This window comes from Mobula birostris, chromosome 1 (genome assembly GCF_030028105.1).
Source record: "Mobula birostris isolate sMobBir1 chromosome 1, sMobBir1.hap1, whole genome shotgun sequence".
In the NCBI taxonomy this organism is placed as follows: Eukaryota; Metazoa; Chordata; class Chondrichthyes; order Myliobatiformes; family Myliobatidae; genus Mobula; species Mobula birostris.
Window position 1 is genome coordinate 201,298,846 of NC_092370.1, and position 17,666 is coordinate 201,316,511.

Consider the following 17,666-nt stretch of genomic DNA (forward strand, 5'->3'; position numbering starts at 1 on the left):
TTTTGAGTGGTGCCACAACAACATCCTCGCACTCAATGTCAGCAAAATCAAAGAGCTGATTATCAACTACATGCGGAAAAATGCTAGAAGTCCATGAGCCAGTCCTCATTAGGAGATTGCAGGTGCAGAGGGTCAGCAACTTTAAATTATTTGCTGTTAACATATTGGAAGACCTGTCCTAGGTCTAGTACATAAGAGTCATCACAAAGAAGACACGACAAAGCCTCTATTTTCTTAGAAGTTCTGTAGATTTGGTAATCACCAAAAACTGACAAACGTCTGTAGATGTGCAGTGGAGAGTGCATTAACTGGTTGCATCATGGTCTGGCATAGAAACAGACTACAGAAAGTAGTAGATACAGCCCAGTCCATCACAGGCAAAGCCCTCTCCATCATTGAGTACATTTATATGGAACACTGCCACAAGAAAGCAGCATCCATCAGCAAAGGCCCCCATCATCTAGGCCATGCTCTCTTCTCGCTGTCTCATCAGGCAGGAGTTACAGAAGCCTTAGATCTCTCAATACCAGGTTCTCAAACAGTTAATACCCTTCAAGCATCCGGCTCCAGAAGTGCTGTGGGTAAGTTCACTTACCACTATTCTGAACTGATTTTATGACCTACAGGCTCACTTTCAAGGACTCTTTTCAACTCCTGTTCTCAGTATTATTTTTGCAATTTATCTTCTGCACATTAGTTTGTCAGTTTTCTGTTTAGGTCTAGTTTTTTGTAGTATCTTTTTCCTGTAAATGCGTACAAGAAAATGAATCTCAAGGTAGTACTTGGTGCATATGCACTTTGATAATAAATTTATTATGAACTTTGATCTGTTTTGGGAAGTGGTTCAAGCAAAAAATGTTAGACCAGTGCTTGAAATACAGTGATGGGAATTTAAGTTTACTAGAGATGGCATTTGATTCCTTACACATTTTGCCTCAATGGAGAGGTCATCAGTGGATAGCATTCACTCATTGATGCACTGGTGTCAGTCTCGATTTTGTGCTCAATTCTCTGGACTAGGACTTAAACCCTCCGTCTCAGAAGGGAGAGTATAATTGATATTCCAGATTCTCCTGAAATAGGAACCTCAAAGAATATATTGTTTACAAAAGCAAAATAATTAGTACTTAAGAAGGGCCAACTGAGGACAAGGAATCTTTTCATGGAGGTTGCAGAAATGCCTGAGATATATATGAGTTTATAACTGTTTTTCATTAGAGTGGAAGAATTCAAAAGGGGAAGATGGCAAATAAATTGGATAATTATAGTTTAGGAAGCAGGATTAAAATGTTAACAGAAGAACTACAGGACTCTGAAAGAATGAATGTTAAGATTATTTGGGGAGAGAATAAGAGACTTGGAGCAAGATTTCCACGTTTCCTTGCATAGGAAAATTACATCAAAAGATTGGTAATTTGTCACTGTAATGCTTTAATTCAAAGAGCAAGAAGATGTAAATCATTTAACCATGAACCAGACAGTTTAACATGGGTAATGGAACAGCTTCTAGGAAATGTATTATGACATAAAGTTAAACACATTGAGAAAATATGTACTTTCCAGTGACAAAATGAGTTTGCTGTGTGAGCAATTTTTGCAAATCTTGCCACTAATGTGATATGATTTTGCATGTATGATGCCAGGAAGACTAAGAGAGAGATCTGTAGGTTTTTATATATGCTGAACTGTTTAAATACAATAATTATTATACCACATTTGTTACGAACCTGAACATATTTCTAAGAAATGGATACAGCTGCAACTGTAGCCATATTTTATTGATATCTATTGACAGCAAAGAACAACAATTTGAAGAACTTCTAGGGAGTTTGATTTAATAGCAAAGCATAATTATTTGCAGTGTGTTTCTATTTGGGCATCCATTGATATTAAAATATAATTTCACAGATTAAAACAATTAGAGCACAAATTACTGCAAGTGAAAGCTTCAGCGCCACTCAAATTACCTGCCTTGAAATTTAAGGTGAGTCTAGTGATTTATAATTTGAATAACGGACTCTGTGAGCTGGCATCTTTTTTTGTCAACAAGTTTTGTTTTAAAGTTAAGCATGGCTATATTTTGGTGACTGGTATAAAGTCTCTCTGTATCATACCATTGTTAGCTTGTTGATAGTTTGTGTTAAGACTGCAAAAATGACTTCGATCATCCATTTAGTTTTGCTGATTTGAGCTTAAGGCTGCTGTAATTAATTGCATGTCTCGAGACATGGGTGAAAAACAGACCCCCAAAGAGAAACTGATGCAGATGTAAATAAGCAAATTTCTAACGGGCAGCACAAGTCAGAATTGAACACAGATTGCTTGAGCTGTGGGACAGCAGCTATACCAGCAGTGTCAATTTGCCACAATTTGTCAATTTGAAAACAATGGCATAACGAAATTTAATTAGGAAGTCACAATTCAGGATTCATTTCCTAGAAACTGCATCTGCAAACATTCTTGAGTTTAATTAACTGCAGCAAGTATTTTTTTTCCATTCCCTGGGCACCGCAGTAAAACAAAAACAAGTATTTTAACACAAAACAATTAAAAATGGGAAGCCAAGCAATAACCACTATAGCTATAGCACAATGAAGACAATTTTCCATATCTGTTAACAGTTGCAGACACAATTAAAACTGGAATCATTTTTAATGATTTCACTATTTGTCACTAAAGCTTTACATTCTTCCACTGCACTTGATTAAAGTTTCTAGTTGACACTCACTGTTGTCTTGTGTCATGCTATTAAGAGAAATACAGGAATAGGCATGATTGTGGTTCAGGAAAATCCTGGAAGGTCCAACATGGTGTGCATAAGAAGGAGCTGAACTGGCATTTTACATGCCCAGTAGTTACTTGCACTTCCTGAACTGTTGAATTAGTGATTCCGATGGAAAACCGCTTTACAGCTAACTTAATTTCAGACTGGATAATTCTCTCTGATTCCTGAGATAACTGAGGTTTGCCCTTGAAAATAATCGTCATTTTATCTTAAATGTTTAAAATTAGGTTCCAATTTCTACTCCAGTTTCTACTTCTCGTGTTGCCTCACTTGAATTGGGCAAGGTGTTATTCAGTATATATTCATTAATATGTTCATTAACATAGCCATTCAAGTAATGAGGAAATAAAAACACTTGTATTCTCATTTCAGTCCAGAATACTTGCAGTTACAGTTTCCAGGAAATGAATCCTGCAGTGCCAGCAACCTGTGTTCAATTCTGACTTGCAGTGCTTCTGGTGTGGAATTTGCTTATTTGCATCTGCATTGGTATCTGTATGGGGATCTGATGTTCACCCACATTTTAAAGACAAACCAGTGCTACACCATAACTTACTTCAATAATAAGTGACCAGTGAGAGAATTGAGTAGCGTGAGGTTGGAACTAAAGGGATTTTTCAGTGTCATCTGCAAATTCAGAAATGGCTTCTTTCTGCATTATGAGGAGAGATTCTGTTTGTAACATTCAGAAAATCTTTATTGCAGGTTGAAAATTTTTTCTGTATGGGATCCCCCTTAGCTGTTTTCCTGGCACTCCGTGGCCTCCGTCCTCAAAATAGTGGTCAACAGGATCACATTCTACCAAAAAGTATATGTGGCCGGTTATACAATATATTTCACCCAACCGACCCTGTGGTGAGTTCCCATTCCATTTATATAGTATGCCTTTGCTTTGATTGTAATTTCGTGTAATCATTGGAACAACACAAGAAATGGATATCCTGTTTTTCTTTCTCCTTCCTAGTCAAGAAGTAATATTCTGCCAGGCCTTCACAATAATCTTGATAGTGACACATGATTAAATACAAGAGTTTTAGAGAGGAACAAAGAGATATAATGATCCATATGGTGAAACAAATCCCTTGAGCATGTGCAGAACTGCTAGTTATATATCTGACTTTCATGAATGGATCTTGTTCTTAGATTCATAGAATAGTTATAGCTCAGAAGGACACCGTTTGACCCCATTGTATCCATGCCAATTCTCTACTTCCAACCCTTGGCCTTTTTCCCCATGGCTTTGCAAACTTGTCAGTAGATTTCCACATGTTCATTGATTTTTTTTTTTCCTGAAGACCAGAATGGAGCCTGCCTCCACCACATTTCCAGAGGACACATTCTACATTCCAAACATGCACTGCATAAAAATGCTTTCTCTCAAGCCACTCTTAATTCCCATCTCTTTATTTAAAACTTGTGATTTCTAGATCAACCTACCCACCACAGCCTCCCACTAACCACACTGTTCAAATCCTTCATCAGTTTATATACTTCTATTAAATCTTTTACCATCTATTTCTTCCAAGATAATTGTCCTAGCATGTGCAAGCTATCTTTGTAGACCCTCATTACAAGAACCATTCTCGTAAATCTTTTCTGGATGCTCTCTAACACCTTCATATCCTTCCTAGAATGTGATCAGAAGGATCTTTCATTTGAAATGTAACTCTGTGTCGCTTTCTCTACAGATGCTACCTGACTGCTGAGTACTTCTAACATTTTGTGCAATTGTCAATGATTCACAGTTATAATCCCAGATTCCTCTGCTTTTTATTTGCCATTGAGAAGGTGCAGTAAAAATTCATTAGATTGGTTCCAGGGTGGCGAATTTGCTGAGTGAGGAAAAACTGAGGACACTGAAACTGTTTTCTTGAGTTTCGAAGAATGAGAGTTGATCATGGTGTCAATGGATATTTGATAGTTAGATTTGGACAAGGTGAACTTAAGAACCACTTTCTGTGCTTTATAAATCTATGACTAAAATTTGCAAAACTGATAAAAGGCTTGACAGGTAGGGATGCAGGGAGGATGTTTCCACAGACTGGAGAGTCCTAGGATCACAGGCACTGTTCGCAAATATTAAGCAACTTGGGAATGAGGTGAGGAAAACTTCCTTCACTCAGGGCTATGTAGTTCAATCAGAATAGAGGTCAGTAGATTTCTGCTTGTTCAGAAAACCAGGTGATAAGGCTAGAAAATGGTGCTGAGATTGAAGGCCCACCATAATCTAGATGAAAGGTGGAATGGGCTCGAAGGACCAGATACCGTACTGCAGTTCCAATTTCTTGTGTCCTTAGATAAAACATATAATTCCTTAACTATTCATGCATAGACAGCTATTCCACAATATATTGTGCTTCACAAAAATGAATGATGAATCTTCATTTGCTTGTAGGCCTATCGACTAGAACCACTGATCCTGAAGCATTATAGTAATATTGCACCATTACAGATACATTGGTACAACACACCAGTCTTAACAAAGTACGATGACATAAAGCCAACCTTCATCAAGCCTGCCAAAGAGTCACAGAATCCCTCACCGGCTCCTTCAACAACTACCTCAAATGCAGAAATGGAAACCATACCAAGTCCAAGTACCTCGCCGGTAATGCCTCGCCGAAACTATGGGGAATCAATAACCAGCCTAGGAAAAGCAAGTATAATGGGTGAGGTATTCAAAGCATGTTTGTTTAAAGTAACTGTAGAGAATGAAGTGTACCAAAATGGGTGTACATAGTTGATCTTGAGATGTTTATTGCAAGCACCATTTTTATTTAATTTTGCAAGATGTAAGCAATATCGGTGAGGTCTGCATTCATTATTCTTTCAGAACTGCCCTTGAGAGCCTAGTCTTTCCACCATAAGACCACAAGTCACAACAGTAGAATTAGGCCATTCAGTCCATCAGGTCTTCTCCACCATTCCATTATCCTTCTCAACCCCATTCTCCTGCTTTCTCCCCAAATCATTTGATACCCTGACTAATCAAGAACCTAGCAACCTCTGCTTTAATATACCGAGTGACATGGCCTCCACAGCAGTTTGTGGCAATGGATTCCATAGATTCACGGCTCTCTGGCTAAAGAAATTCCTCCCCATCTCTGTTCTAAGTGGAAGTCCCTCTATTCTGAGCCCTAGGCTCTCCCAGAATAGGAAACACCCTCTCCACATCCACTCTATCTAGGCCTTTCAATATTCCATGAGATGCCCCCTCATTCTTCAAAACTACAGTGATGACTGGTCCAGTGCCATCAATTGCTCCTCGTATGTCAACCCTTTCATTTCTGGAATCATTTTTGTGTATCTCCTCTGGACTCTCTCCAATCTCAGTACCCCTTTCAAAAGATAAGGGGCCCACAACTTCTCTCAATACTCTGAGTCATCTGACCAATGCCTTATAAAGCTTCAACTTTTATATTCTAGTCCTCTTGAAATGAATGTTAACATTACATTTGCTTTCCTTACCAGTGACTCAGCTTGAAAATTAACCTTTAGGGAATCCTGCACAAGGGCCCTTTTCACCGCTGATTTTTGAATTTTTCCCCCATTTAGAAAATAGTCTACAGGTTTATTCCTTCTACCAAAGTGCATGAACATACACTTCCTGATTCTGTATTCCATCTGCCACTTCTTTGCCTATTCTCCTAATGTATCTAAGTCCTTCTGTAGCCTCTCTACTCCTCGAGCCTACCTGCCCCTCCACCTATCTTCATATCTTCTGCAAATTTTGCAACAAAACCATCAATTCCATCATCCGAGTCATTGACATATAACCTAAAAAGAATCAATCCTAATACAGACCCTTGTAGAATACCAGTAGTCACTGGCAGTCAACCAGAAAAGGCTCCCTTTATTCCCACTCTTTGCCTCCTGCCAATCAGCCAAACCTTCTATACATGCTGCTGCCATTCCTGTAATACCATGCGTTCTTACTTTGTTAAGTAGCCTTGTGTGCGGTGCGTGGTCTAAGGCCTTCTGAAAATCCAAGTGAACAATATCCACTGATTCTCCTTTGTCTATCCTGCTTGTATTTTCCTCAAAGAATTCCAACAGGTTTATCAGGCAAAAATTTCCTTAACTAAACCATGCTCACTATAGCCCTATTTTATCAAATGTTCTAAGTACCCCAAAACCTCATCCTTAATAATGGACTCCAAAATCTTCCCAACCACCTAAGTCAGTGGTCCCCAACCTCCGGGCCGCGAAGCATGCAGGGGTGCAGCGGTAGCCGGGATGCACCCAGCACATCTTTAAGAAAAAAGCCAAAATAAATAAGCTAATTAAATAGGTGCCGCCCAGCACGTAAATGTCAGCCCAGATCAGAGTCGAAATCAGCAATTGCCTCTGATCTGGGCCAACATTTACGTGATGGGAGGCACCTAATTAATTAGCTTGTTTATTTTGGCATTTTTCTTAAAGATGTGCTGGGTGCATACCGGCTACCACTACACCACTGCATGCTTCGCGGCCCAGTATCGATCCGTGGCCCGGACGTTGGAGACCGCTGACCTAAGTCATTTAAACTTATAATTTCCTTTCTTCTGCCTCTCTCCCTTCTTGAAAAGTGGAGTGACATTTTAAAATGTCCAGCCCTCCAGAACCATTCCAGGATTCTTCAAAGATCATTATTAATGCCTCCACGATCTCTTCAGCTACTTCTTTCAGAATCCTGCGGTGTAGTCCATCTGGTCCAGGTGACTTATCTGCCTTCAGAGCTTTCAGCTTCCCAAGCACATTCTCCTTAGTAATAGAAACTACACTCAATTCTGCTCCCTGACGCTTTGAAATTTCTGGCATACTGCCAGTGTCTTCCACAGTGAATACTGACACAAAATACTTATGAAGTACATCTATCATTTCATTGTCCCCCGTTCCTACCTCTTCACTGTCATTTTCCAGTGGTCTGATATCCACACCCTCCTCTTTTACTCTTGATACATCTGAAAAAACTTTTGGCATCTTCGTTTATGTTATTGGTTGGCTTACCTTCCTATTTAATTTCTTTTTTGTTGCCTTCTGTTGGTTTTTAAAAGCTTCCCAATCCTCTGCCTTCCAGCCATTGCTGTTCTGCCATCATCCCTGCTAGTGCCCCCTTCCAATCAGCTTTAGCCAGTTCCTCTCTCGTGCCTCTTTAATTCTTTTTAATCCACTGTAATACTTATACATTGGACTTTAGCTTCTCCCTTTCAACTGCAGGGTGAATTCTATTATATGATGATTACTGCCTACTTTTTTGTTTCATATGGCAGGCGATTTTTCTCTTCATACTTCCAATTCATTTTTGTCAATCGTTGTGATAAAGTGTGGCCCAGGAGGGACAGGCACCAGTCCGTCCGTTCAGGAGCTGGGGTTGGATCAATCTTCATCTGGCATCTTGTCCACAACCATTCCAACATCGGTGACCCTGAGTTGGCATTGCCTGATGGGAGTTCTTGAAGCACACAAGCCTCCACACGATACTAACATGTTGATCCAGGTCATGGTGCAGTGGCATCAGCACCAGACTTGGAGGCGAGTGGTTCCGGGTTCAGATCGGGCTGGCACCTTCAACTCAGCCTCGTAAGAAACAGACAAAAATGCTGAAGAATCAGCAAGGTTGCCACCTGATGCACCACAAGGTGTGGAGAGGAATAACAATAACTCTCTTCCAAGGGTTCCTTTACCTTAAGCTCCCTCATCATATGTGATTCATTAGCACAATACCCAATCCAGAATTGCCTTTCAACTAATGGGCTCAACCACAAGCTGCTCTAAAAAGCCAGCTCATAAGCATTCTATTCTTGCACGTGCTAGTGAGTGCAAGAATAGCATGATCAGGCGTATTAATGTGTGGCTGAGGAACTGATGTGGGGGGCAGGGATTCAAATTCTTGCATCATTGGGGCATCTTCTGGGGGAAGTACGACCTGTACAAAAAGGACAGGTTACACCTGAACCCAAAGGGGTCCAATATCCTAGCAGGCACATTTAATGGAGCTGTTAGGGAGGGTTTAAACTAATTTGACAGGGAGATGGGAACCGGAGTGATAGGGCTGAGGAAGGGGAAAACAAATAAATCAAAGATAGCATGCGACAGAGATTTTAGAAAGAACAGGCAGTGGCATGAGTTACAGGGCAATAGAGGTGTGGTGCAGTTAAAACAGAAAGCAACAAATACTGGACTGAGAGTGTTGTATTTGAATGCACACAGCATAAGGAATAAAATGGATCTTGAAATTCTGTAATCAATAAACCAATTGTTTGAAATTGAATGATTTTGCCAGGTGTCTCAGGGCTGGCTGTGTCTCCATCTGACTCTGGTACTCCTTCCCTGCCACCTGCCAACACCCCTCCCGTGGTGCTCCACCCTCGCTGTTCCCAACACCTTTGGTTCCCACCAGATTTATAAACTCGCTCTCCGCTCCACGTTGACAAATACAGTACTGTGCAAAAGACTTAGGCACCTTAGCTATATGCATGTGCCTAAGATTTTTGCACAGTACTCTTCAGGCCTGTTTCCTGTGTCCTCCTTGGTGATAAAGGTGGTAAGTTTCTTGGGTTTGCTGGTCATAATTTCCTAGGTGAGTAACTGCAAGGCCTTTTGTTAGATGATCTGCCTTATAAACATGATGCACCAGTAGTGAAAGGAATAAGTGTTTAGAAAGGTGAACAAAGTGCTGATCAGGCAGATTGACCTGGATAAAGTTAGGATTTGCAGTTATCTAGGCAAGTCAATAGTGCTTTTGGTGAAAAACTTTGAATATCAGGTGTATTGATTGCTGTCGGTTTCCACTCATAAGGTATTAGAGGCTTCATCCTCAATCACTGTAACTAAAATTAAATGAGCAGCTTTACTCTTCCTAAAGAGGTGCGGCTACTGATAAAACTTGAAAAATTCAAAACAGGAACTTTATATGTTAGCTTGAAATGGCATTGTGTTTTTTATGAAGATCGGCTGCTTTAATCTGTTTGACAAATTGTTTACATCTAATTTTTATAATAAATAGTTGAGCCACGTATTTTGCTGTATTTACCATTCTGTTACATGTTAAAGTCAGTGGCCTTGAACTTCAGTAAACTAAACACTGGTATGGTCTGGTGTTGCTACTGCATGGTGTGTGTGTGTGTGTGTGTCTGAATCATACAGAACCTCAGGCAGTTAGGATGTGCCAAGTTGCAGAATTTTGACAATTAATTGCAGGCATCATTTGAAACATGATTTGGCCATTTGCATCATACCTGCACCCTTTAAAGGGAATATGAGCATCAAATTCAAAACGTCTTTCATTTGGGCACTAGTGACAAGATGGTGGTATCTCAGACTTTGAACCAGACATTCTGCTCACAGAGTGGACTTCTGAGGAGAGTTCCTGAATGTTTGGGGGCCCAGTGAGCTACTAGAGGTAGTTTCAGAAGGAGTATTTTACAAATGTTAAGTGACTAGCTGGATAAAGGAATAACCACTCAATAGTAAAATAGTGAAGGAGGGGTGGGGCTGGGTAGATGAAGCAAGTTGTGTACGAATCTGAAAGTGATAAGAGTTCAGATAAGGTTGTAGGGCAGAGGTTAGGGAGAAAAGCATTGTTTTTCAAATTTTAAGCTCTCTTAATGCTAACTGTTCCTTGACTTTTGATCCTACTTTTGAACCACAAGGTGGCAGTGTTGATCGCAAACTGAACTCTGTTCCGAAGAATGAGCCCAGAAACAGAAGTACTGTAGTGTGATTATTCTGTGTGATTTTAAACAGCAATAAATCGAAATATTGTTTTATTAGAATTTTGAAATAGATTGTGCTACTTGGAGAGGAAACTTCATTGAGAGCCTTCTTACTTTCTGTGGAGAAATTGCAGATGAATATCATCACAACTGCAATCCAAAATCAATGTTTTCCAAGTTTTTACCAACTAGTAAAGACCGTGAGTATCTTCTGGAAAATGCTCTAAATCAGCAAGTTTTACTGCTGCTTTACATATCTATTTGAATATTTGTGTTGTTTAAAAAAAACTTGACCTTTCTAAGATTCAAGATTATTTATTGTCATTCTTCAGTACGTAAGTGTAAAGGAGGGTGAAATTATTGTTACTCCAGATCTAAAACAGCACCAAAAAAAACCACTAAGCATAAGAAACGCATTAAGTATAAAAGTGATCCTATAAAACACAATGTGCAAGTTTTATGCACAGACTGATTATACATACATAACCAGCACTAGCTATGGGATTGGTGGGCTGGACATGTTGATCAACTTGGGTGACTTAGGGGAAGTAACTGTTCATGAGTCTAGTAGTCCTGTTGTGGATGCTGTGTAGCCTTTTTCCTGATGGGAATGGGGCAAACGATTCATGAGCATATTACTCTCTGGGAATATCGGGTGAGAAGTACTTGCAGAAGCATAAGATATCAGAGGAATACAGACCTAACGCCAGCATGTTGGATGGGCATGGATGAAATGGGCTGAAAAGGCTTGTTTCTGCACTTTGCCGTTCTCTGAATGGAAAAGGCATTCCTGCATGTCCCCTGTCGTCCCATCATTTCAATGAGACCACCTTTCATTCTCCTAATGAGGGAGAGAGAAATAAGCTTAGTCTACTCAATTTCTCCCTATGTAACCATTATTACGTAGGTTCCAAGATTGTCAAACCGAGGAGTGGTAATGGGGACAAGCTCCCACTACCTAAAAGTGCTCCTCAGGGCATGCGCCTCAAATAGCCTCTGACAACCAAGTCCAACTCCTGGCCTTCTCGTGTGGCTTAGCCTCTAAGCCCAGCGGAACTGTTTCTACTGACAGTAGAAGGGGCGAAGGCGGGTCCTGGTGCCTTAAAACCACTGCTTCGGGTAGGTGAAACTCGTCAGCCTGGGAAGGCAGTCCATCTAAGAGAGGGAAAACTCGGATTTCAAACCTCCGCTGCCTTATGGGAAAAGCTTCGGGAGTAAACCCTGAGGAGAAATTCAGAGCTGGAGTTCCTAAGGCAGTCTGACATTGCCTTCAACCTCGTTCTGGCAACTCCTGCAACGGCACTAGTGCCAAGCTGTATCGGCCCTTGCCCTTCCCTTGGACAACATCAGTGTCATGGAGAGGGGAGACTTGCTGCAATGGGCAACTGCCGGTCTTCCATACAACCTTGCCCAGGCCTGCACCCTGGGAAACCATTTCCAGGCGCAGATCCATGGTCTTGTGAGACTAACGGGTGCCACCAACCATTATTACACCTGCCCGTCTCCAAATCCTGGGATCCAGACTGGTGAACCTTTTTTTTTTCATCCCTCTACTGGAAGTATATGCTTCCTTGGGTAGGGATAACAGTTCACTGTACAATAATACACATACAGTATAATCGGGCCCTAAAACACTGGAGCTAGAGGTCTTCACTAATGTTCTCAAATCATCTTGCAGTAAAGTCCAATGTGTCCTTTGCCTTGTAGTTGTTCATTATATCTGTATGTTAACCTCCAGTAATGTATTTGCAAATTTTTTTAACAACATTCAAATAGATATGCAAAGCAGCAATGAAACTTATTGATTAGGGTATTTTTCAGAAGGCACTCACTGCTTTCTAAGTAAAACTTAGAAAATATGATCTTGCATTGCAGTTGTAAAGAAACACCAAATACTTCAATTTCTTACATTCTATATTAAAGTGCATGATCTCTCTCTCTCACACACACACTCACACTCACACTCTCACACACCCCTCCCCTCACCGAGTTTGAGGCTTTAAAATCTATATAACCCCAAATCCCTCCTTGAATTCAAACAGCTACATATTATGCAAATGTTACTATTTCTTGTTTAAAAAAGATGAGCGATAGTGTCTTAAAATCAGGTAGAGCTGGTTTATAAGATTTTACGCCTCTTTCAGAAATTAAGACTACTGCTATCATGAACTGATTTTTACTTTTTGTACTACTTTTAGGAGCTGCACATATAGGAAAAGGTATTGGTGGAATATTGTTTGCAAGGTTCTCGCGAACTCCCTCAGTGAATATTGGTACAGTCGGTGAAGATGTGAAAGAAGTAAGTGATGAAGAAAAGAAGCCTCTTGAAGTTCCATTTAGTCCAAAGATACTGTCACGTAATGACTCTGGTCTTTTGTTGGGTGCAGGTTAGTAAATGAATGCATGTTTTGTAAAATAAAAGTAATTGCAAAGATTGTTCCTCTAAAGTTTTAAATTGTATTTAATGAATTGGTAGTTAAATTACTTTTTTCTATAATCGTAACAAATTTGTAAACAATACATATTTTTAAAATCAGAATTCTGCATTTTATTCAGTTTTAGGTGGTTTTCATTAGTGTTGTGTGACAATAATTCCCTTGTCGCTTCCTGGGATTTTGGAACGACAACTAGGCACTTCTGGACATGAATTACCATTTGTTCTCCAATGCAATTTGCCTGTTAGGCTTGCACGGTATGGAGGTGTTCCCCTTATGCTGCTCCTTTTCCAGCACTTGGAGAAATAGCTCATAGAAAAGTACACCACAGAAACAGGCCCTTAGGCCCATCCAGTCCATGCTGAACTATTTATCTGCCTAGCCCCATCGACCTGCACCCAACCCATATCCCTCCATGCCCCTCCCATCCATGTACCTATCCAAATTTCTCTTCAATGTTGAAATTGAACTGGCATCCACCTATTGTGCTGGCAGCTCATTCCACACTCTCACCACCCTCTGATTGAAGTAGTTCCCTTTCACGTTCTCCTGAAACATTTTACCTTTCACCCTTAACCCATGATCTCTTATTCTAGCCTCAGTGGAAAACACCTGCTTGCATTTATCCTATCTATAGCTCTCAAAATTTTGTATACCTCTGTCAAATCTCCCCTCAAACTTCTACATTCCATGGAATGAAGTCTGAACCTTGTCAGTACAGCTTAGAGAAAGGAACAACTTTTAACACAAAACTGAAATGAGAAACTGAATAGAGGACATTGCAGCAGAGGTATTTTGCTCAAGTCTTGCTGTGTAAATTGTATCTGCAGTAATGGACTACCTTTGTAGGTCATGCTGAAGCCTCCCAATAATATTTTATATTCCTTCACTGTGGAGTATGTTTAAAGCATCTGGAAACATTTGCTTTTGTCTGGCATAGAATGATGAAATGATAATTATTGGACTCTAAGAATCAGTGCTAATTACTAAACTAGCCTAATTTTATCTTGTATTTCAGTTACATTAAATTGAGGTTCTGAAAGAATAAGGTTTAAAATGTCAATTTTGGCAAAACGGAAGCTAACTGACGTTGCTTAAATGTGCAATTGCTTAATTTGCAGATCTTGTGATTTTCTGAAGTGCAGTGTATTGCAGGAAAGACCATTTATTGCACCACTTAAAGCAATTGTGAATTATTGGCAGTTGATTTTTAATCACTCTGGTGGGCGTTGGTTGGCGTCCATGGATCTGGCATCTGGGTTACCCTTTCTACATGCTCTGACTGTAGGTCTATTCATCACAGGTAACTCTCCAAGTATAGATCCTGTCTTTAGGTGATATCAGCAATGCACAAAACCTGGCTATCTGAGGTGCCAGTTAGTGAAAGGTTGGGTTATCTTCAGCTCAGGAAAGATAAATAAATAAAACATTTGATAAGGTCTTGTTACGGAGATTGATTAGCAGCATAACAACATGTGGAATTGGAAATAAGATGTTAACATTGATAGTGAGTTAGTCATTGGTCAAAAAGGAAAAAAATAGAAAACTGTGGCTATTGGGGACCAGAGCGATGGGTGGTTGGGTATCCGTTTTCACACTATATTTATTAAAGTCCTATATCCAAGTTTGTTGACAGTAATACATTAGGTGAAATTGTGAGAATTGAGGAAGATGTTTTTTTTTAAAAAAGCTTCAAGGTGATATAGGCAAGTTGACTAAGTACATGGATATAATGTGAGATCATCCACTTTGATGCATTGAACAGAAAGTAGAGTATTTGTTAAATGGTGAGAGATTTGGGTCATGTTTATTTTCAAAGGACCTAGATGTACTGGTGCACAAGTCACCAAAGGCCAACACACCGATTTAAAAAAAAGACCGGTAACATGAGAGGATTTGAATAAAGTGCATTAATGTAATTGTATAGGGCCTTGGCGAGACAACACGTGGACTGTTGTGTACAATTTTGGAACTTTCTTCTCTCAAGTTTAGAAAGGAAGGGAGGCAATCTTATAAAAATACACAGAAGTCTTAGAAGAGCTTGACTGGGAGTATGTTTCCTCTGGCTGAGGAGAGTAGGACCGAAGAGCACAGCTTCAGAATACAACTTAGGACGGAGATGAGGAAAAGTTTCTTTACCAAGGAGATGTCCTTTTGGAATTCACTACCCCAGAGGGTTATAGAGGCTCAATGGTACTGCTCATTCAAATCACAGATCAATAGATTCCTGGGTACTAAGGGAATCAAGTAATATAGGGATGGCACCAAGGCAGAAGATCAGTTAAATAGAGAAGAAAACTTGAAAGGTTGGATGGCTTACTCCCCTGCTGCTATTTCATTATCCTAAAGCTGTGTTGTTGTTTCTAGTTAATTACCTGATGATCTTTCATCAGGCCATTAACCTGAAATGTTTTCTGATTTCCATTCTCCACTGATCTACTGAATATCTCCACAATTTCCAGTTTTCATCTCCAATTTCCAGCACTTGCAGTTTTCTCTTTTGATTTATTTTAAACCTTCCCTTTGGCTGCCTTTCTGATTGGCTTCCCCAGGCCGCTGGGACTTCCTGGCCAGATACTAGAGGAGGTTTACAGGAGGGAAGAATATAAATGAGAAGGACTTGTATTATACTACCTGCAGTTTTATATCTGGATAAGGCCATGTAGTGAGGAACAAATAGGAAGACTGGATAACTGCATTCTGCCTTCTTAAATATTCTCAGTACTGCTCTTTGCCACAAACTTTGTAACTGCCTCCACTCCTTGTCCTTGATTGTGTGTCTTCCATTTGCTTCATTTAGAATGTGCCCAGGGAGCTTTGTTGCTGCCTGGGGATAAATAATCCCCTCCTCTTCTCTCCCCCTCCTCCTCTCCCCCTCCTCCTCTCCCCCTCCTCCTCTCCCCCTCCTCCTCTCCCCCTCCCCCTCTCCCCCTCCCCCCTCTCCCCCTCCCCCCTCTCCCCCTCCCCCCCTCTCCCCCTCCCCCCCTCTCCCCCTCCCCCTCTCCCCCTCCCCCTCTCCCCCTCCCCCTCTCCCCCTCCCCCTCTCCCCCTCCCCCTCTCCCCCTCCCCCTCTCCCCCTCTCCCCCTCCCCCCCCAAGAAAACACAAAATGATTTATTATAGTGCTTCCTGCAATGTGGAATAATAGTGTAATTTTGGATGGTTTAGTGAGAAAGACCCTACTGTATCATATAAATAACATCAGGAATTAATGACATCAGCATCATAAAGATCTGGTTGGATGTCCCCCTCCAGAATGTCCTTCCCCCGATAATCACCATACCCTCACAACCCTCCCTCCACACACTCCTCTCTCACCCATTTAGTCTTTGAAGTAATTGGTTTCAGGTCAACAGTTGGGGCTCTACCACTGACCTCTATGAATCCTTAAGTAGAAAATAACGAGTATTTTGATTTTCGGACAATTTACGTTTTTCTGTGTGTGCTTTTATCAGCTCATCTGATAATTACAGACTGGACTTGTTTGTGATATTCTACACCATTAAGATAACTGTCAGTCCATGCTGTTTAAACATGCACCCAGAGTCAGTTCTTTGGGGGTTAGGTGATACAGGGAGATATTGGAGAGAAAAAAGAAGAGAAAGGAAATTTTCAGGGGAACCATCTGGTGGAGTAAGTGCAACCCATGATTATGGAAAAGTCTGCAGGATTGATTGTTCACTTTAAACACTTTCCTCTTGGTCCTTCAATTATAGCTGTCCTTGAAGTATAATAGAGAACATTATGAGCATGTATTTACAACAAAGGAAATTACGTCAGCTTGACCTAAAATTTCTATTAAATATTTTGCTTGAAAATTTTAAAGTCTTGACAGTGCTTTTATTTCTCTACCAGAGTTAGAACATCGCCTTGACTTTGAACTGCGGGAGGGCCTTGTAGAAAGTAGGTACTGGTCTGCAGTGACATCACACACCTCATATTGGTCATCTCTAGACGTCGCTCTTTTCCTTCTCTCATTTTTGTACACCCAGAGACCACCTGGAAATGAAGACCACTCAGAAACCACCGATTTTAAGGAGAAACCGTACAAATGAGAATCTGTATGGAATTAATAATGGAACTGCTGTTAAAGTGCAATGAAAACTAAGAATTACATTTCTGTTTGTTTTTATTTTTGTTTTATTTAATTATTTTTAGAATCCACATTAATACTGGAAGACCAATTTCTAAATAAAATACTCGAACTAGATAAGTTTAAAAACTTTCCAATTGTTCAGTTTGTCCCTATTCACTGTATTTCAGATGTGTAAAATGCATAAGTTTATAATCATCTGGGTTTGAGACTAACACTATGGTGGAATTTATAATTTTAAGCTTGATTGTATTTGTTTTGAATGTGCAAACTACATATAATTGAAAAATTGTTTTGTACTAAAAGCATAATCCACTCTGAATGTTGAAGTTTCTACTTATAGTTCCACCCTCCAGTACTTGTCTCACATCTAGGCAGTATAGTTAATAATGAACTGTTTACACATTTGAAGTACAAAATGTATTTTGGTGCTTATAATTTTATTAATATATCTCTAATATTTTTCACTTGTTTACTGGGTCATGTATAAATATATATAAGCTGAAACAACTACACTGTGCTATTGTATAGTACAGGAGGCACCACATTGTCATTTTCTGTGTTTCTTGTTTTATTTTACAGTCAATAAATGCCCTGGAGGTTTTATATAGCAATGTGTTTGATTATAATCTCAAATATGTTGCAGCTAAAATTTAT

At 40.0% G+C, this 17,666-nt stretch overlaps 1 protein-coding gene across 4 annotated transcripts in view; it reads left to right on the plus strand.

Moving 5' to 3' along the window:
• The window catches only part of ddhd1b (DDHD domain containing 1b), a 65,969-nt gene extending 48,303 nt beyond the window's left edge, over positions 1–17,666 (plus strand). The window contains exons 9-13 of one of the 4 annotated variants that reach the window (XM_072268766.1): positions 1,909–1,984; positions 3,491–3,640; positions 5,181–5,454; positions 12,681–12,781; positions 16,772–16,849. In XM_072268766.1, the coding sequence (XP_072124867.1) occupies positions 1,909–1,984; positions 3,491–3,640; positions 5,181–5,454; positions 12,681–12,781; positions 16,772–16,777 (607 nt within the window). In that variant the 3' untranslated portion in view covers positions 16,778–16,849. Of the gene's footprint in view, positions 1–1,908; positions 1,985–3,490; positions 3,641–5,180; positions 5,455–12,680; positions 12,870–14,038; positions 14,214–16,771 lie in introns of those variants that run through there. The other 3 variants (XM_072268755.1, XM_072268737.1, XM_072268746.1) reach the window with 3 other exon arrangements.